The sequence below is a fragment of the Erinaceus europaeus genome, chromosome 7 (genome assembly GCF_950295315.1).
Source record: "Erinaceus europaeus chromosome 7, mEriEur2.1, whole genome shotgun sequence".
NCBI classification, from domain to species: Eukaryota; Metazoa; Chordata; class Mammalia; order Eulipotyphla; family Erinaceidae; genus Erinaceus; species Erinaceus europaeus.
In genome coordinates, this window is record NC_080168.1 from 38,094,009 (window position 1) to 38,114,895 (window position 20,887).

Genomic DNA, 20,887 nt, shown 5'->3' on the forward strand with positions numbered 1-20,887 from the left:
GTTATTGCTGTCATTGTTGTTGGATAGGACAGAGAGAAATGTAGAGAGGAGGGGAAGACAGAGAAGGGGAGAGAAAGATAGACACCTGCAGACCTGCTTCACCTCCTGTGAAGCAACTCCCCTGCAGGTGGGGAGCCGGGGGCTCAAACTGGGATCCTTACACTGGTCCTTGCACTTCGCACTACGTGTGTTTAACCCACTGAGCTACCGCCTGACCCCCACTTATTCTGTATTTTTTGAAAGAGAGAAGAGAGAGGGAAAGGCAGAAAGAGAGAAACATCAGAGCCTCACTGTATCCATTCAGTTCCCTTGGTGTGTGTCCACAGTGGAATTCAACTCAAGGCCTCACATGTGCTTAGCTGTCTCCCAAGTCCAGATAGTCTGTAAACTTAATTTCATTGTCCTGTGTGGTATAAGGCGGTGTTTGTTGTTGGACTGTAAATGTTAGGGACAGATCTCTGTGTAATCTGATTCCCCCAACTTCCCCACCCCCGCCCTACCATCATCACCACCAGAGCATTTCTCAATTCTGCTTCCTGATGGTGCTGGGGATTGAACCTGTGATCTTTTGGTACCTCAGGCATGAGGGTCTTTTGCATAACCATTATGCTAGCTCCCAAGTCCTAGGATAATTTGTATTTTCCTAAATCAGATGTACTATAACAGGCCAATCTGGTTATCTGTACTAGCACTTGACAGTCAATACTTAAATTCAGTCCACGATACCATTTCTGGACAGTACCTACCACATGTTCCAATCTATTCCTGACTCTTCTTGTAATTTGTATGGAAAAATATAGAAAATATTGAGGGGCCAGGTGGTGGCACACTTGGTTGAGTACACATGTTACAGTGAACAAGGACACAGGTTCGAGCCCCCAGTCCCCACCTGCAGGGGGAAAGCTTGGCAAGTGGTGAAGTAGTGTTGCAGGTGTCTCTCTGTCTCTCCCTCTATATCACCCCCTTCCCTCTCAATTTCTGGCTGTCTCTATCCAGTAAAAAAAAATAATAAAGATAATAAAAACCTTTTTAAAAAAAGAAAATACTGACCTTGAATTTATTTTATTATCTTTCATCTTTCTCTAGCTTTCCACTTGTAGTTACAACAGGATACATAATCATTAGCATCTCACAAAAAGAAACACAACTTTCCAGAAGTGACTTTTAAGTGTTTTCAAACACAGACTAGTCAATGCCCATGTTCAGCAGAGAAGCAATTACAGAAGCCAGACCTTTCACCTTCTGCACCCCATAAAGATCTTTGGTTCATACTCCCAGGGAGATAAAAAATAGGGAAGCTTCCAATGGAGGGGAGGAGATACGGCACTCTGCTGGTGGGAATTGTATGAATTATACCTCTCTTGTCCCACAATCTTGTTGATCATTATTAAATCATTAATAATAATAAGAAGAAGCAAGTTGAAAATTGAAAAAAAAAACAAAAAAACAGAACTTGTACTGGGTTTAGTGTATTGCACCAAAGTGACTCTGGGGTGGGGGAGTGAATTGTTATGTGGAAAACTGAGAAACATTCCACATATACAAACTGCTGTATTTTACTGTTGCCTGTAAACTATTAATCCCCCCCAAAAAAATTATCACCATATCTAGTCAAAAAAAAAAAAAAAACTACTTAATACCTGGAACTAATGTTATATATTAGTTATAGCTTAATTTTAGAGATATTAGTGCTAAAAGAAAAACAGAAACAAATGCATTTGGGAAGAATAAAGGCAAAATATGAAAGCCACTGTAATTAGGGATCCTGACTCAGTGAGGTTAGAGAAAAAGAATGAAAAAGCAAGTAAGAAGAGATCTCAGCATTAAGTCAGGCTAGTGATACCTTAACTAAAACAACTATAGTCCGTGGACAAGTATTTAAAATTACCAGAGTCATGTTCCTGTAGATCCTTTCAACTAACAAGCAAGACTGCAAACCAAGCCTGTTGGAATACTCAGAAATGCAGTATTTTACAGTGTGCAAGGCACATATAAGTATACTCAATAAGTATTTTTCTAGTATTTTTTAGTTATTAGCAATTTCCTCCACAGCAAGATTTGCCAAGGAGAGAATGTGGATTTCAGAATCAAATAGACCCAGGGTTTAAGTCCTATGAGCTTTGCTTAGTAGCTAAATGATCTGGAGAAGTTAACTGAGATCACTGAGCCTCAGTTTTCTAAAAGAGCGATACAAACATTCCCACTTAATTGTCGTGAGCATTCGTGAAGGTGTAGTGTATGCAAGGCCCCCCAGGAACCTGCCCACAGGCGGACCTTGTTTGCTGGTGTCCCTGTCTTTCCTGTAGCTTGCTAGGTGCACTTATAGTCCTTTCAAAATCGCTCTGTTGTGGATGATAGTTTACACTTGATGAGGTTCTCTCTTTTTCTTCCCTCCAGAAAGCCTAAATTGGAACTGACTCAAATTTCAGTTTGTGACTAACTGCTGAAGGAAAAAAAAAAAGCCCCCTTTCACAATCTCTTTCAGGCATCCCTGCCTTGGGCCTTGCCTGATGAAAATAAAATTAGCCACAGCAGTTGCCAGCCAGAGGCTCTGTGGGGCTTTTGTCCTCAAGCCTCAGAAGCTATTTAAAGAGCCTGGGGAAGAATCTCTCCCTGTCAGCAGCTCTGGAATGTCTCATTAGACATTTTACATGGTAGGACATGCCAAGCCCCTTAATGAGCCACCAGGTCTAGCAGTTGGGTGTGTCACCCCGGACTTGTTTGGAGCACATAGGCAAGCCACAGAGGGGAAGTTGTGACCAGTGGCTGTCACTATGAGAAGCTAGTCAGAGGAAGCAGGACTGAATTGGCCACTTTGTTCTGGGACATCTGATGCCTGATATCTAACACACATGGGGGACAATGCATATTTTGTTTTGTCTTACTTCCATCCTCTTCCAAAATATTGTCAGAAGTCAGCCCACATGAAGAGAAATTCAAATACCAGACATGAAACTATAGTGTTCCACAAATCTCATTTTAAAACAAAAAGAGAAAAAGAAAGAAAACTTGCAAAGTTTCCCTTTTTTTTAACTTTGGCAGGATCATGGTGGAATAGTTGTAAGGTCTGTGAAGGGTTTTTCCCCCTCTCTTCAGAGTTTTACAATTTAATGACTTACTTTGTGTGTTTGTTTGTTTTAATTATACTGGAGGATTGAACCTGGAACTTCAGAGCTTTAGTAATGAAAGAGTTTTGCATAACCATTATGCTCTCTCCCCCTCTGGCTATGAAACTCCTTGGTGTCCTTTTATACCCACTGTCAAAGCCTTCTTTGCTTTGGAAACCCCATTGGAAAGTCACCCACTGACTTGCTGTTCTTGCAGACTGGGGATTCTCACTGCAGTGGGCTCCTGTCCGTGACCTTCTCTGACATTGCTGGGCCTCCACCAAATCGGTCCTCAGCTGCATTCACTGCACATTCAAGGGCTTGAGATAGTGAGTAAACATTGACCCAGTGGAGCCTGCAAGAGGCTTATCCAATTGAGCAATAAAGAAAATGCTTTATTCTGCTAAAACACAGAAATCCATCAGGCAGTTGACATGGGATGAAATGGAAGCTTTGCCAATTGATACAACACAACACACACACCTATAAGGCTCTCAAACTTCTGTAGCCTACAAAGCACCCCATCATCCTAAAGTTGTTGAGGGAGGAGTACCTGGAGGATACAGTAGGACCCCCAGAAACCTGGTGATATGTGTGGCTGGGAAAGGTGGAGGTGGGGCTTGGGTTTTAAAAGCTAGACCCCTGGGCTTACAGGCTCTCTCTCTGCCCCAACCATCATGTAAGTGGTAACTTGGTTTTTTTCCCTCTCTCTTCTTCTCTCTGTCTCTCTCTCTCTCTCTGTGTCTCTCTCTCATGTCCTAACGTGAATATTCTCAGTTCTCCCAAGTAAAATTTAAGGTACCTGGAAATCATGCTCTCTCCTCAATTCTTTGTTGAGATGATGAGTGATAAACGTTTTGATGCTGGGGGAATGAGCACCGACCTCCCCTTCCCGCCAACATTCTAAAGTTCGTCATGGAGGGCTGGGCAGTAGCGCAGTGGGTTAAGCACACGTGGCGCCAAACACAAGGACCGACACAAGGATCAGGGTTGGAGCCCCGTCTGCGCACCTTCAGGGGAGTTGCTTCACAGACGGTGAAGCAGGTCTGCAGGTATCTATCGCTTTCTCTCCCTCTCTGTCTTCCCCTCCTCTCTCCATTTCTCTCTGTCCTATCCAGCAATAATGACAGCAATAACAACAACAATAACTACTACAACAATGAAAAAAAGAACAACAAAAGGGGAAAAAAGTTTATCATGTATTATCTCAACAAAAAATTGAGGAAAGAGCATGATTTCCAGGTACCTTAAACTTTATTCGGGAAAATTGACAACATTCACATGTTAGGGCATGAGAGAGAGAGACAGAGAGACGGAGAGCTAGAGAGACAAAGAAGAGAGAAAAAAACCCAGAGTTACCACTTACATGATGGTCGGGGCAGAGAGCAAGTGCGCAAGCCCAGGGTGCTAGCTTCTAACACCCAAGCCCCACCTTCACTTTTCCCAGCCACACCTGTCACCACTCCTATTATCTGGGAGTCCTACTGGACTCTCCAGGTACTCCTCCCTCAACAAGGTTAACAGTTTCTCCTGCCTTTAGTATGCTCACATCATTTGACATTTTGATTTCTTACTAATCCCTTTCACTTGTCACCTGACACTGATTTCATTTTTTAGTGTTTTAGTTTAATGAAAGAGGCCCAGGAGTACTGCTCAGCTATGACCTATAGTGGAGCTTGGGGATTACATTTGGGACCTCAGAGCCAAAGGCATGAAAGTCTTTTGCATAATCATTATACTTTCTTGCTGGTCCTTATTTCATTTGATTTAAAGATTTATTTTTTCATTAATGAGAGAGAGAGGAAAAAGAGAGAGAGCCAGAGAACCACTCTGGCATATACAATGCTGGAAATGGAATTTGTGACCTCATGCATGCAAATCCTTTGTTCTGCTTACCGCACCACTCCCAGATAGCTTTCCCCCAGATAGAACTGGGACCTAGTCACTGGAAGCCACATTTTTTGCATTCAAAGATAGAGTAAAAGGGAGATGCCACCGCATGGAAGCTCCCTTTGTTTACAAGCACCTCCCTGTGGCTCTGGAACTCAGGTCTGGGTCGCATTCGTGGTAATGCAGATGCTCTGTCCAGTGAGCTGTCTGTCTAGCCCTTTGATATATATATTTTTTAATTGTTGTTGTAGTTATTGTTGTTGTTGATGATGTCTTTGTTGGATAGGACAGAGAGAAATGGAGAGAGGAGTGGAAGACAGAGAAGGGGAGAAAAAGACCTGCTTCACCGCCTGTGAAGCGACTCCCCTTGCATGTGGGGAGCCCTGGGCTCCTTACGCTGCTCTGCTTCTTGCTACCTGCATTTAACCCGCTGCACTACCGCCCAACTCAGTCCCTTTGATGTTTATTTCTATCTTTTCATTCCTATAAAAATGCTTACAGGAGGAGGGAGATAGCATAGTGCTTATGCAAACAGACTCTAATGCCTGAGCCGAGGTCCCAGGTTCAATCATCCACACCACCATAAGCCAGAGTTGAGTAATACTTTGGTTTAAAAAAAAAAAAAAACTGGGGAGTCGGGCGGTAGCACAGCAGGTTAAGCGCAGTTGGCACAAAATGCAAGGACCGGCATAAGGATCTTTCTCTCCCTCTCTCTGTCTTCCCCTCCTTTCTCCATTTCTCTCTGTCCTATCCAACAACGACGACATCAATAACAACAACAGTAATAACTACAACAATAAAACAACAATGGCAACAAAAGGGAATAAATAAATATTTTAAAAAATTTTAATGAAGGGGTGAGATAATATAGTGGTTATGCAAAAAGGTCTTCAGTCCAAAGGTTGTAGGTTCAAATCCCAATACTGCCAGAAGCCTGAGTTGAGCAGAATTCTGGAGAATAAATAAATAAATAAATAATTAAAATGCTTGTGTGGAACTAGTAAGGGAGACATATCAGAATGTGAAGTGGAGTAGTGCAGTGACCCTGAAACAAGCATTTATTTATTTCACACACTGAGCTCTGGGTTTCGCTCCCCTGCTCTGAATGATGTAGTCATATGACATTAGACTAGGCAGGCAGATGGAAACAGCTATTGATTGACATGTAAATATCTGATTTCAGACTTGACCAAGTCTTGGTATGTTACCTAACAGGATGGTCATCAGAGTCAAAGGGAATCATCTACTTAGAGACTGGTCAGAACTTCCTGTCTGACAAGGTAACAAGCTCACTGTAACTAGGAGGTTGGAAAGGAGCCACAGATGGGAGCTAGGCCAGACCACACCAGGCACAGGAAATGCCTCCAATTGTACACAGAGCCTGGAGGATGAAAGAGGGAGTGTGAGCTGAGAGAGGTGAGAGAATAGACATCACCACTCCTGAGAACCAGCACCAGCATCCACTTATCCTGATCATATTCCAGCACTGATCTAAGCACATATATTAGGTCACTTAGTCACTGCAAGAGGTGGCATAGTGGATGGCATGTTGAGCTCTCAAGCATGAAGTTCTGAGTTCCGCCTCCAGCATGCACCAGTTACACTCTCATTCTCTCACACAAATAGATAAATCAGTTAAAAATAATAATCACTGGAAACCCTATGAAGTAGATATGACTGCTCCCTTTTATAGTTGAGGCACAGAAATATTGAATAATGTGCTCTTGGGGCCTGAGCTAACTCACTTGATAGAGCACACATTTTACCATGTGCAAGGACCCAGGGTTCAAGCCCCTGGCCACCACATGGGTGCAATGCTGTTGTCTCGGTCTCTCTCCCTCTCCCTCTCCCTCTCCCTTTCCCTCTTTCTCTCTCTAAATATTATTTAAATTTGTTGTCAAAGCAGAGTTCAAGCCAGGGAACACTCAGGTTCACACACTGAAACTCTTCCCAGAGTGGCAGTGTTGCTTTGAGATTGGAGGAGGGGAGACAGCAGAAGGGAAAGCACTACCTCTTACATAGTATCACTCTACTAGAAAAAAATGCACACTTGGTGTGAATTTTTTCTTAAAAAAAAAAATTACCGGGCTCCCCACCTGCAGGGGAGTCGCTTCACAAGAGGTGAAGCAGGTCTTCAGGTGTCTGTCTTTCTCTCCCTCTCTCTGTCTCCCCCTCCTCTCTCCATTTCTCTCTGTCCTACCTAACAACAATAAAACAAGGGCAACAAAAAGGAATAAATAAATATTTTTTAAAAATTTAAGAACTTTAAGAAAAACTTGCAGTAGCCACTGCAAACTAAATCTAGAAACCATCCTTCAAGTGAATTTCCTACTACTGGTGCTGTTTGGCTAAAAATAAGTTTAAATAGTGAATCAGGTCCACGCTTTGTGAAGCTATTCATATCCTGCACACAGAAAAATGGCAATCATGCAGTAAGGGTGCAGCTGCATGCAGAACCCTGTCAGGAGGGGGAGTTTTGTGCCCCGGCCCACCTGTAGCAATCACTGCTCACCTATAGGATGCACACTCCGAGAAGCTCTGAGGCCTGTGCTGCTAGTGGGGTGATCAGCGCCCTGCACTTAATAAGTGATTGCTCAGTCCTGTCACCTTACCCCTGGACAGAGGTGGTCCCTTCTCGTGAAACCTTCTGTCACCCACACAAATAGTTTGTGTTAGGGAGAATTTCCCTAGAGATTATGAATATTCCTGTACTGTGGAGCTGTCAGTCTTTTCTTATTTGTGTATTTTGTTTTGCTGCCAGGGCGCCTGGCCTAACAGCTGGAACTAGGTGCTGGCATTTCTGCTCCCAGTGGCTACTTTTTTTTTAAGGTGAATTCACCTTTTTTTTTTTTAAGTTGTTTTTTTGTTGTTGGTTTCTTTGTTTTTGCCTCTAGGGTTGTTGCTGGGGCTTGGTGTCTGCACTATGAATCCACTGCTCCTGGAGACCATTTTTTCCATTTTGTTGCCCTTGTTGTCTATCATTGTCGTTACTATTATTGTTGTTAATGCTGCTGTCGTTGTTGGATAAGACAGACAGAAATCAAGAGAGGAGGGAAGACAGAGAGGGGGAGAGAAAGACACCTCAGACCTGCTTCACTGCCTGTCAAGTGACTCCCCTGCAGGTGGGGAGCCGGAGGCTCAAACTAGGATCCTTATGCTTTGCGCCATGTGCATTTAAACTGCTGCGCCACTACCCTCTTCCCCCCCTCCTTTCCCTTTCCCCCCTCCCCAGTGGCTACTTTTTGCCTTTGGTTTATTTGATAGAAGCAGACAGAAGTAGAGAGGGAGGGTTGAGAAGAGAGGGAGAGAGAGACTTAAAGCACTGCCCCACTGCTAGTTAAGCTTCTTTCCTACAGGTGGGGACTGAGGCTCAGACATTACCAGGTGTTCCACCACCTGGTCCCAACTGCCAATCTTCTATGATTCTCAGGACTTGAGTAGATGCTAAGACTAAAACCCTGAGGAGCTCTCAAAGTGAGAATGGATTTTTAACCAGATGGTGGCGCCCCTGGCTAAGCATACACATCACAGTGCTCAGGATCTGGGTTCAAGGCCCTGGTCCTCACCTGCAAGGGGTGGGGCCTCACAAGAGAATGGACTTTTGTTTTCAACTGTAGTATAACAAACATAGACTAAAGTTCATTATTTTTGTGTACAGTTGAATAAAACCTTATTGTTCAGTATACTGAACCTTTATCTATGTTTCAATGATACCCCACTAATGCTGGGGCAGATGTATAGATGCAAAATAAGCAAAGATAGTGGTCCGGAAGGTGGCACAGTGGATAAAGCAGTGGACTCTCAAAGCTGAGGTCCTGAGTTCAATCCCAGCTCCATGTGTACCAGAGTGATGTCTGGCCCTTTCTCTCTCTCTCTCTCTCCTATCTTTATCATGAATAAATAAATAAATAAATTTTAAAAATAAATAAGGGAGAAGGGTGGTGGCGCAGCGGGTTAAGCGCACATGGCATAAAGCGCAAGGACCTGAGTAAAGATCCTGGTTCGAGCCCCCGGCTCCCCATCTACGGGAGTGGAGTCGCTTCACAAGCAGAGAAGCAAGTCTATAGGTGTCTATAGAAGCAAGTCTATAGGTGTCTATCTTTCTCTCCCCCTCTGCCTCTCCTCCTCTCTCGATTTCTCTCTGCCCTATCCAACAACGACGATGATAAAAAAAAGAGCAACAAAAGGGAAAAATAAAGAAATTGATTAATTAATTAATTAATTAAGCAAAGATAAAGAAAATTCAGTGGTCCAGGAGGTGGCACAGTGGATAAAGCATTGGACTGTCAAGCATGAGGTCCTGAGTTCAATCCCTGCCAGAACACGTACCAGAGTGATGTCTGATTCTTTCTCTCGCCTCTTCCTCCTCCTATCTCTCTCATGAATAAATAAAATCTTTAAAAAAGGAAAGAAAAAATTTTCTCATGACTCTTCCGTCACTACCCTTCCATCCTGAGACCCAAAGATAAGCATTATCTGTCATCTGGGTTAAGTCTGCTGGCTCTCAAACCTTATATAGGTCTAAGTGTACGGTAAATACTCTCATATCTGTCTTAGATCAGGAGTGTTCCATGTAGCCTGGTCATAGAAACCAGTTTTTTTTGTTTTGTTTTGCCTTGTTTTGTTTTTTGCCTCTAGGGTTATTGCTGGGGCTCAGTGCCTGCACCATGAATCTACTGCTCCTGGAGGCCAGTTTCCCCCACTTTTGTTGCCCTTGTTGTTGTAGCCTTATTGTGGTTATTATTGTTATTGTTGATGTCGTTTGTTGTTGGATAGGACAGAGAGAAATGGAGAGAGAAGGGAAAGACAGAGAGGAGGAGAGAAAGATAGACACCTGCAGACCTGCTTCACTGCCTGTGAAATGACCTGCAGGTGGGGAACCAGGGGCTCGAACTGGGATCCTTAAGCAGGTCCTTGCTCTTTGCACCACGTGCGCTTAACCCACTGCGCTACCGCCGGAGCCCCAGAAACCAGTTCTGTCTTCTTTTGCTCAAGGCACTAGCTCCGAAATTCTTTGAAATATATAGTTGCATACCGTATAAGCCTTATTCCGTGTACTTCATTATCATGATGATTGGTTCTACCACTTTTATTTTCTAAAGCAAAAGAGTTTACAGTCACAGACTTGATTAAAAATCCCATGACCTTACATGATCTCAGTGTAAATAAGGAGCAGATTATAATTACATAATTTTCACAATATAAAATTATTTTTAAACATATTTCCTTGTTCTAAAAAAGAACTTGGGGCATTCTTTTTTAAATAAACAATTTTAGGGCCTTGAAGATAGTATAGTGATTATGCAAAAGACTTTCATTCCTGAAGCTCCAAAATCCCAGGTTCAATCCCTCCCCCACCACTACCATCATAAGCCAGAGCTGAGCGTGCTTGAATTAATAAGAAAGAAAAATATACAAATTTGAAGATGATCTAGAAGTGATTTGAGTTTAGAAGCAAAAATAGACTTAGTTTCATTACCCACATCCATGTGACAGTGACAAGTGCACTTAAAAGAACAGAACATAGAAAACCAATTCCAGGAGCTGGGTGCTGTGGGGTGGTGGCTCACCCAGCAAAACATACATGTTCCCATGCACAGTTATTGGGGCTCAATCCCCCAGACCCCACCTGCAGGGGGAAAACCTCTCCAACAGTGAAGCAATGCTACAGGTGTCTCTCGTTCTCTTTCCCTCTCTATCTCTCATCTCGTCTCAGTTTCTCTCTGTCTCATCCATGGGGAATAAAATCCAATTCCAACAGGTTATTTAAACTTTACTGAGTTTTTGGGAACTACTCTGAACAATGCTACATCTTCATGATGTTCTGTCCTGTCAATTATATGAAGATAGTAATGATGATGATTTTTTCTCTTCAATATTTAACCTATTAATAAAAGTTAAACCATTAGTTAATTCTTTCATTTTTAGATACTTAAGCTTAATGGATCATTTGAAAACCTTATAAACAGGCCATTATAACTGTCTGTAGGTAAATAGATAACTGTCAGCCAGGAAAACTTCTATGTGATATTGTGTGGCATAAGAACCAAAATATTTAACTAATACAGGACCATGGGAAAATTGCCTCCTACTGCAAAATAGGAGACAAAAGAATTCCATAAAATCAGTTTAGTTTGGCCCAACTGGTTATTGTCAGCTATTCAAGAAAATGACAGAGAGGCCCTTCCTTCAAACTTCCTTCCCTGCAGGAATTCTTTTGACAATGACTTCTGTTTAGCATCTTCCTGTTACTATTCTTCTTTTTATTCCCCAGACTTCACTGAGGTAAAAAAAGAATTATCCTATGTTTACATCATTTGAAGTAATCTTACCTCGTGCTAATCTTAATAATACCTGTAATTTCAAAAGTTACTATGTTGTTGTTACTTCTCTGGAATAATTAACATACATATGACTTGTAGGCCCGGAAGCCAAAATTTCGTTTTAAGGGGAAACTCTATTCTAGATGTTTAGTTTCAGGAAATACACTCAGTGTACTGTATTATTTTTTTCTTATTTTTGTTACTATCTTTTCACATTTAGTTTGATTTTAATTTAATGAAGCATATAGTCTTGGTCTTTGAAAAATAAAATTAAGTTCCAAAGAAGAGTAGAATATTAATAAATATTTATTAGCTGATATATTTTTCCTCTCAGCTTTCTACACAGCTTAAGAATTTAGAGTCTTGGTTCTGTTTTTTTTGTTTTGTTTTGGTTTTTTAGGTGGGTGGATAAGTATTGTTTGTTTGTTTTTGTTTCTTTATTGTTGTTTCACTACTCTGGGTCAACTTTTCCAGAGAGACACATAGAGATGGGGGGCAACACCATATCATGAAACTTCCTCCAGTGTACTAGGGTCCAAAGTGGCACCTGGGTGATTCACAGGAGCCTTATTATTCCTAACTCTTCTTAATTCTAGCTTTCTCTTCAAAGGGGACCATCTGCCTAAGTCTTTGGAAGGAATATTTATCTATGAAGAAGAAGGTTGTGGAGTCCCCGGTTCCAGCAGGAAAGGGAATGATGCTATTGTAGTAGAACAGTGGACTGTTATTGAGGTAAACTGTAGTATTCTGGAATTTTAGCTTTGCTTCTGTGCTTAGTTTTTACATGTTGAAGATATTAATTACTTAAATAATACAGGCCTCTCAGGGGGCCTGGCAGTAGCACAGCGGGTTAACCGTACATGGCATAAAGTGCAAGGACCTGCTTAAGGATCCGGGTTTGAAGCCCCAGCTCCCCACCTGCAGGGGGTGGGGGAGGGGTCGCTTCACAGGTGGTGAAGCAGGTCTGCAGGTGTCTATCTTTCTCTCCCCCTCTCTGTCTTCCCCTCCTCTCTCCATTTCTCTCTGTCCTATCCAATAATAACAACAACAAGGGCAACAAAATGGGGGAGAAAAATGGCCTCCAGGATTAGGGGATTTGTAGTGCAGGCACCAAGCTCCAGCAATAACCCTGGAGGCAGTAAATAAATTAATTAATTTAAATAAATAAATACAGCTTTCTTTAAAACACATTGCTACAAGAGTTCAGGCTTTAATCCCAAATACATGAACAAATCTTTTCAGATTGGTGAAAGGGGATCTACTTAACCCAGTGTTCAACGTTGTTTAAGATAACAGAATAGGGGCGCCCCTGGTTAAGCACACACATTAAAGTGTGAAAGGAAGGACCCAGGTTCGAGCCTGCAGGGGAAAACTTTGCAAGTGATGAAAAAGGGCTGCAGGTGCCTCTCTGTCTTTCTCCCTCTTTGCCCTTCCATCTCAATTTCTGGCTATCTCTATCCAATAAATAAATAAAGATAATAAGAAAATTTAATTAAAAAGAAAACAATAATTATTCATGGTTGGGGAGATAGCATAACGGTTATGCAAAAAAGACTGTCATGCCTGAAGCTTCCCAGGTCCCAGGTTCAATTCCCTGCACCACTATGAGCCAGAGCTGAGCAGTACTTGGGAGGCAGCAGGTGGTGAGGAGAAAGAAAAAGGGAGAAGAAAGAAGAAAAAGAAAATTGTTCATATATAAATAGTAGTAGATTCCAAAATATCTGGCATTGTAATCCTACATAAAGTCTCCTCTGAGATTCTCTTTTTTTTTTCTTTAAAGATTTATTTATTTATTTATTTATTTATGAGAAGGATAGGAGGAGAACGAACCAGACATCACTCTGGCACATGTGCTGCGGGGGATCAAACTCAGGACCTCATGCTTGAGAGTCCAAAGCTTTAACACTGCACCACCTCCTGGACCACTGAGATTCTCTTTAGCAGGTCAGAGAGACTGCAGGTACTTTGTGCAGCTGACTTTAAAGGCTGAGACATTCCAGGTTTAATCTTTTTTTATTATTATGATCTTTATATATTGGATAGAGACAGCCAGAAATTGAAAGGAAGGTGGAGATAAAGAGGGAGAGGGAAAGAGAGAGACACCTGCAGCCCTGCTTCACCACTTGCAAAACTTTCTCCCTGCAGGTGGGGACCGAGGCTTGAACCTGCGTCCTTGTGCAATATAACATGTGCGCTCAACCAAGTGCACCACCTTTGGCACTACCATAAGCCAGAGCTGAGCAAAGCTCTGGTGGTAATAATAATCATACTGCTACTAATAACAGTAATAATTAAATAAAATAATAAAGAAATCTGGTAGGAGAGATAGCATGAATGTCATGCAAATAGACTCATACTTGAGGCTCTCTCATTTCAACAGCTTCAATACCTTTCCCTCTCACTTCCCAATCTTTAAGTGAATTTTCCTCAAAGTGTTAATATTTAATACCCAACAAGACTGAAAAAGACCCAAACTTTGGAAAACCAGCTGGAAACCTCTCTCCACTCTGATCCCTGAGTGTCTAAGTTGGTTCAAAGGTTGGGAGGCTACAGGTAGTAGAAAATTAAGTCAGAAGAATATTACTTAGTAAAGAGTAATCACCCTTTGTTATAATGACCTATGTAACTACCATCTTCACCACTGGACTCTGAGCTTTTATACTTATTCACACAGGGCTGCGAAATCAAGACAGATTATGGCCCTCTGCTGCATACTCTGGCTGAGTTTGGATGGCTCCTGACAAGTGTGTTGCCTACACCTGTATTGAGACATGACAGGTAACTCCAAAATGTCCTCACATGAACCATTTAATCCTAAAATACACTTCATTTGTTGGAGAACTCAATGTAGCAACACTTACTTAATGCCTGCTGAACTCATTGTCCTGGTCATTTTTATTTGTTTGTTTTGGGTTTTTGAATGTTTTCTTTTTTATTAGTGATTAAATATTGATTTACAAGATTGTTAGGGGTATAATTGTAATGGCTGTAATTCCACACAGTTCCCACCACCAGAGTTCTGTATCCCAACCGCTTCATTGGAAATTTCCCTGTTCTTTATCCCTCTGGGAGCATGGACCAAAGATCTTTATGGGGAGCAGAAGGTAGGAGTTCTGGCTTCTGTAATTGCTTCTCTGCTAGACATGGACATTGACAGGTTGAGCCATACCCCCAGCCTGTCTCTCTCTTTCCCTAGTGGGATATGGCTCTAAGGAGGGGAGGTTCCAGGACACATTGGTGAGGTCGTCTGCCTGGGGAAGTCATATCCTGATCTTCTAATCTGATTTCATGATCCATGGAGATCAGCAAATCAAATTCCTTGGCATGATATGTGTATGATCGATGATGCCTCCTTCTCAAAGGCATATGAGTTCATGTTGGTGAGAATGGAGTAAGGACACGGGAGACTGACCTCCAACCAGTGCTGCTTTTTTTCCAACTCAAGATGCTGGTATTTTTCCCAGCATAAAGAATAAATTGATATAAATCTGCAAACAGACAAACATGGCCCTTTCTGTAGGTCCAGTGCCCTGCTCCTTTGTACTGCCTGTGTGAAACTGTCCATATGCCAGGGCAGCGGGTTTAAGCTATGTTGGGTCCCAGCATGTGGTGTGCTGACTTTCCCTTGGATGGAGCACCAGCTTCTGAGTTCTTTCTACTAAAATAAATACCTGCGTCAAAACCCAGATGCCGGCACTTCACATAAGCCAAGCCTGCATTTTTCTCTTTTTTAAAAAATATTTTTATTTATTTCCTTTTATTGTCCTTGTTGTTTTATTGTTGTAGTTATTGTTGTTGTTACTGATGTCATTGTTGTTGGATAAGACAGAGAGAAATGGAGAGAGGAGGGGAAGACAGAGAGGGGGAGAGAAAGACACCTGCAGACCTGCTTCACCACCTGTGAAGCTACTTCCCTGCAGGCGGGGAGCCGGGCTCGAACCAGGATCTTTACGTCAGTCCTTGCGCTTTACGCCACATGCACTTAACCCACTGCGCTACTGCCCGATGCCTCATGTTTCTCTTTTTTGTTAGCTCTCCCATTTATTTTCTGGAGGAAGAAAAATCAAATCATACTATTTTTTCGTGAGAAAAATATCTATAGAATTTTCTTTATGAAAATGCTTTGCTCTCCTTAGCATCCAGAGGTTTGCTCTGTCCCTATAGCATTCAGAAAAATGAGGACAGCACAGTGCCACGTGGGCCTCGCCTTCTCAGCTGTCACTCATAGACCAGTGGGAACCCAGCTGTGTTGCAGGCAGCTGCCCCTCCTCATCTCCACCCACCTTCCAGCTTTCTCTGTTCTCCCCAGTTTAGCAACCAATAACTGTCTAGTACCCTAAATTTCCCAGAAGCTTAATTTAATTTAATTTAATTTGGGGTTTTGTTTTGTTTGTTTTTGCCTACAGGGTCATTGGACTCATACAGAGTCATAGGACTCATTGTGCTATGAATCCACTGCTCCTGTGGCCATTTTTTTTCTTTTTTCTTTTCTTTTCTTTTCTTTTCTTTCCTTTTTTTTTTTTTTTTGGATAGGACAGAGAGAAATTGAGGGGAGGGTGAGATAAGGAGAGAGGATGTGAGGGCAATCTGGCTGTGACATCTGTCACCCCTGTCACCCTACTGATTGCCAGTTTGATTTGGCTGATCTGGCTGGCTAGGCGGGTATCCCCTGCCTCCCTCACTGCTCCATGTGCATCCCTCCCAGAATAGAGACAGACGAGGTCTGTCTCTATTCGGGGAGGTCCTCTAGCATACGAGATGTTGCGCTCACCTGCTAGAACCTCCAAACAAGCCCTCAAGATAGGGAGAGAGAAAGATAAGCACCTGCTTCACTGCTTGTGAAGCAAACCCCTCCCCTCTTCCCCCCCACCCCTCAAAGCTAGGGAGCCAGCATCATTGCAGGGTCCTTCACTTCATACTATGAGTACTTGACCGCGTGCGCCACCTTCGGCCACCTTATCTGTTATTTTCCTGAGCACTACTCAGCTCTGGCTTATGATGGGGCTGGGGATTGAACCTGGGCCCTTTGGTGCCTCAGGCATGAGAGTCTTTTTTGCATAACCATTATGCTATCTCCCCAGCCTTCCCCACAAACTTTAAAAATTTTTTATTGAGTGGTCCAGGAGGTGGCGCAGTGATAAAGCTTTGGACTCTCAAGCATGAGGTCTCGAGTTCGATCCCTGGCAGCACATGTGCCAGAGTGATGTCTGGTTCTTTCTCTCTCCTCCTATCTTTCTCATAAATAAATAAATAATCTAAAAAATATAAAGAAAAAAAAACTTTTGACTGAATGGCTATATAATAGCCTTCACAGGAAAGAGAGGGATAAGAATATAGATACCTAAATTTTAAACGGAGTGAGGCAGCCAGAGAGGTGGCTCAGTGGGCAGAGCACATGGCTTGCATTTGTAGGGCCCTGGAGTTGATCCCCTGCACTGCGTGTGACCAGCCAGTGCTCCAGTCCCTCTTTCTCTCTCCCTAGGCAGCCCAATCATAGAGTTAATGGAAGACTTAGGAGTGAACAAAGCAGCCGAGCTGCGTTTCTTCTCAGAAATCTCAGCTATCACTCAGAGTGAGTGACAACTCCCTGAAGCAGTTATTTCCCAATTTTTAAAATCTGTGACATTTCCCTGAGAAGCCAGTGCAGCCACAGTGCTCAAGACCTGGTCTTCCGGGCAAGCGTACTGACTCACCCTGGGGCCTGTGAATGTGCATGTACTAAGGCAAGACGGGGTGGGAAGTGAGGGTGGGATGGACAGATGCACATGCACACATGCACAAGGATCCAGGGTGAGTCAATTCGCTTGCTTAAACCCAGGTTTAAGCTCCCAATAAACACCTGCAAGGGAGCAGCTTCACGGTGAGGTGCAGCGGGTGTCTCTCTTCCTCTCCCCCTCCATCCTTCTTTTCTCCTTGTCTCTGTAAAAATAGATGAGGCCAGGTGGTGGCTCAGCGGATTAAGCGCAGATGGCGCAAAGCCAAAGACCAGCACAAGGATTCTGGTTCGAGCCCCCTGCTCCCCACCTGCAAAGGGGTTGCTTCACAGGCGGTGAAGCAGGTATGCAGGTGTCTGTCTTTCTCTCCCCCTCTCTGTCTTCCCCTCCTCTCTCCATTTCTCTCTGTCCTATCCAACAATGACGACATTAATAACAATAATAACTACAACAATAAAACAACAAGGGCAACAAAAAGGAATAAATATTTTTTTTAAAAAACTATGGGAAAAAATGGCCTCCAGGAGCAGTGGATCATAGTGCAGACACTGAGTCCTAGTGATAACCCTGAAGGCAAAAATAAATAATACATAGGTTCAATCCCCTGGTCCCCACCTGCAGGGGGGAAGCTTCATGAGTGGTGAAGCAGGGCTGCAGGTGTCTCTCTGTCTTTTTCCCCTCTCTATCTCTATCTCCCCTTCCCTCTCAATTTCTCTCTCTATCTCTATCCAATAATAAATAAATAGAATAAAAATAGGATTTTTTTTTATTTAAATTTTTAATTTAAGAAAGGATTAGTGAACAAAAGCATAAGGTAGGAGGGGTACAACTCCACACAATTCCCAACACCCAATCCCCATAACCCACCCTCTCCCATGATAGCCTTCCCATTCTCTAGCCCTCTGGGAGCATGGACCCAGGGTCGTTGAGGGTTGCAGAAGGTAGAGGGTCTGGCTTCTGTAATTGCTTCCCCGCTGAACATGGGCGTTGACTGGTCGGTCCATACTCCCAGTCTGCCTCTCTCTTTCCCTAGTAAGGTGTGTCTCTGGGGAAGCTGAGCTCCAGGACACATTGGTGGGGTCTTCAATCCAGGGAAGCCTAGCCAGCATCCTGGTGGCATCTGGAACCTGGTGATTGAAAAGAGAGTTAACATACAAAGCCAAACAATTTGTTGAGCAATCATGGATCCCAAGATTGGAATAGTGGAGAGGAAGTGTTAGGGAGATACTCACTGCAAACTCTAGTGTAATCCTGCTTTCAGGTATATATTTTGCAGTAGTTTATGGATACGTGTGCACATACGCTCTCTCTCACAGAAACTGGTGTATGTCTAGGTTATGGGACTTTGTTAGAAAGTGAACTACCTGAGATGAAATTAGAGTGTACTATAAAAGGAAAGGTCTCACCCGAGTAATGAAGCTGAAGGGTTGTCATTCCACACGTGAAGTCTCTGGATACACACTGAGGTGAAGCATGTTGAGATGGCAATCATTGCTTTGGTTAGGTTGTGATCGGCGGATGCAATATTATTTGGAATGGATTGGGAGAAGCATACGGGAAAGTGAGCCCTATCCAAGGGTGCCAGGACTGGGGGAAGTAGGGGCTCTATAGTGAAGATGTGAGGTTCCTGCTGTCTTAGGGTTCAAAAAGACAATCAATAGTTAATATTATCATCACATTATTTGTTAATTGGGTTAACTTTGAAAAGTCCCTTTGTTATGGTTTGCTGTACAGTACCCAGTATCTTGTAAAATGACCCCATCCAAAAATGGGCAGAGGAAATGAACAAAACATTCACCACAGAGGAGATCCAAAAGGCTAACAAACATATGAAAAACTGCTCTAGGTCACTGATTGTCAGAGAAATGCAAATTAAGACAACACTAAGATACCACCTCACTCCTGTAAGAATGGCATACATCAAAAAGGACAGCAGCAACAAATGCTGGAGAGGATGTGGGGACAGAGGAACTCTTTTACATTGCTGGTGGGAATGTAAATTGGCAAAAATAGGATTTTTTTTAAAAAAAAAAGAGTAAGTAGATCTATATGTATATCGTTGAATCAAACAAATGTTTCAGGGGCCAGCACAATACTTCACCTATACTGGGCATCACTTTGCCAAGTCTGAGCTGTGTCCCTACTATACTGAGGGAAGCTTTGCTGCTGTGCTGTCTTTCTCTCTCTCTCTGTGTATGTGTGTGTGTGTGTGTGTCTCTCTCTTTCTATCTGAAGAAGTCAGCCCAGAGAAATGAAGTTCAAAAAAAAAAGAAGAAAAACTTGAGTATTTTTTTAAGCTTATACAGTTGAGATTTATCTAGCAAAACTGAAAAGCTACATAGCAAATCCTAATGAGTACTCAGTTCTCTGCAGAGAGACACAGACTCCCTCTCTGAGGGAGTAAGGGCTTCTATTTTGTTTGTATCCAGGTGTGGGTCTTTCTTTTTCTCTTTTCTACCTTTCTTTCCTTCTTTTTTCATTTATTTCTTTATGATTTATGTTCTTATAAGGAATTTGTTTGTGACCTTTTTAAAAATTAGTTGAAAAAAAAGTCATCAGTTAATAAAAAGACATGGAAGCTGTCTGCTCTGAAGGGACTTTTGCCTGGTTTAGCTTCCATTTAGCACCTCACTAGGGAGCTGTATTCTGGCTAGAGCAGGGTAAGCTACATATTACACACTATAATGCAGCAATTAATCAAGTATTAAATTAAGTACTTATTTGACAGACCCTAGAGGAATATATATATATATATGTATATATATATATATATACATATATATATATATATATATGTATGTATATATATATATATATATATACATATTCCTTGGAGATATATATATCCAAGGTTAAGTGTGATCTTCAAACCATAATGAAATGAAAAGGCAGCTTCTACTGTTGACCTTGGAGAGGAGATAGCAGGAAAATGTACGTCAGCTATAACTGCCATTCAGCAGCATGGAGTACTGGAACAGATAACGTTTACTGTTCTTTCCTGGGCCAGGAACATTGTGCAGTATTGCTGTTTGTTTTATTCCGTTACACTTTGTAACTTGGGTTCTTCATTACCAACAGTGTAGACATTATCAGATGAAGGTAAAAGTTCACTGTTATGATCTGGTAGCAAAGACTGTTGGTAAAACCTGTTTAACCCTTTTTTTTTTTTTGCCTCCAGGGTTATCACTGGGGCTGCACCACCAACCCACTGCTCCTGGAGGCCTCTTTTTTTGTTTTCTTCCCATTTTTTGTTGCCCTTGTTATTATTGTTACCATTGCTGTCGTTGTTGGACAGGACAGAAAGAAATGGAGAGAGGAGGGGAAGACAGAGAGGGGGAGAGAAAGATAGACACCTGCAGACCTGCTTCAATGCTTGTGAAGCGACTCCCCTGCAATTGGGGAGCCGGGAGCCTCAGACCGGGATCCTTATGCCAATCCTTGCACTTTGTGCCACGTGCGCTTAACCCACTGCACTACTGCCTGACTCCCAAGCCTGAACATTTTTAATTTCTGAATCTAGAAGAATGTTTGAGAGTCCGTGCACTATGGAGCTGAATATGTCTGGGTTGTGTTGGGAAAACAAACAACCAAAACAAGAAAGAGTTTAACATTTATAGTGTTTACTCTTCAAAAAGAGGAGAGTTCTATGATCCTGCAATTCCTCTCCTGGGGATATATCCTAAGGAACCCAACACATCCATCCAAAAAGATCTGTATACACATATGTTCTTGGCAGCACAATTTGTAATAGCCAAAACCTGGAAGCAACCCAGGTGTCCAACAACAGATGAGTGAGCAAGTTGTGGTCTATATACACAATGGAATACTACTCAGCTGTAAAAAATGGTGACTT

At 42.5% G+C, this 20,887-nt stretch overlaps 1 protein-coding gene and 1 long non-coding RNA gene across 5 annotated transcripts in view; both read left to right on the plus strand.

Annotated features, from left to right (window-relative positions):
• Positions 1-20,887, plus strand: part of RFTN2 (raftlin family member 2) — a 118,742-nt gene that overhangs the window by 83,169 nt on the left and 14,686 nt on the right. For all 4 annotated transcript variants that reach the window (XM_016193115.2, XM_060194215.1, XM_060194216.1 and 1 more), the window contains 2 exons: positions 11,931-12,052; positions 13,995-14,098. In XM_016193115.2, the coding sequence (XP_016048601.1) occupies positions 11,931-12,052; positions 13,995-14,098 (226 nt within the window). The remainder of the gene's footprint in view (positions 1-11,930; positions 12,053-13,994; positions 14,099-20,887) is intronic.
• Positions 1-20,887, plus strand: part of LOC132539408 (uncharacterized) — a 107,611-nt gene that overhangs the window by 72,038 nt on the left and 14,686 nt on the right. The gene's annotated exons all lie outside the window — the stretch shown is intronic.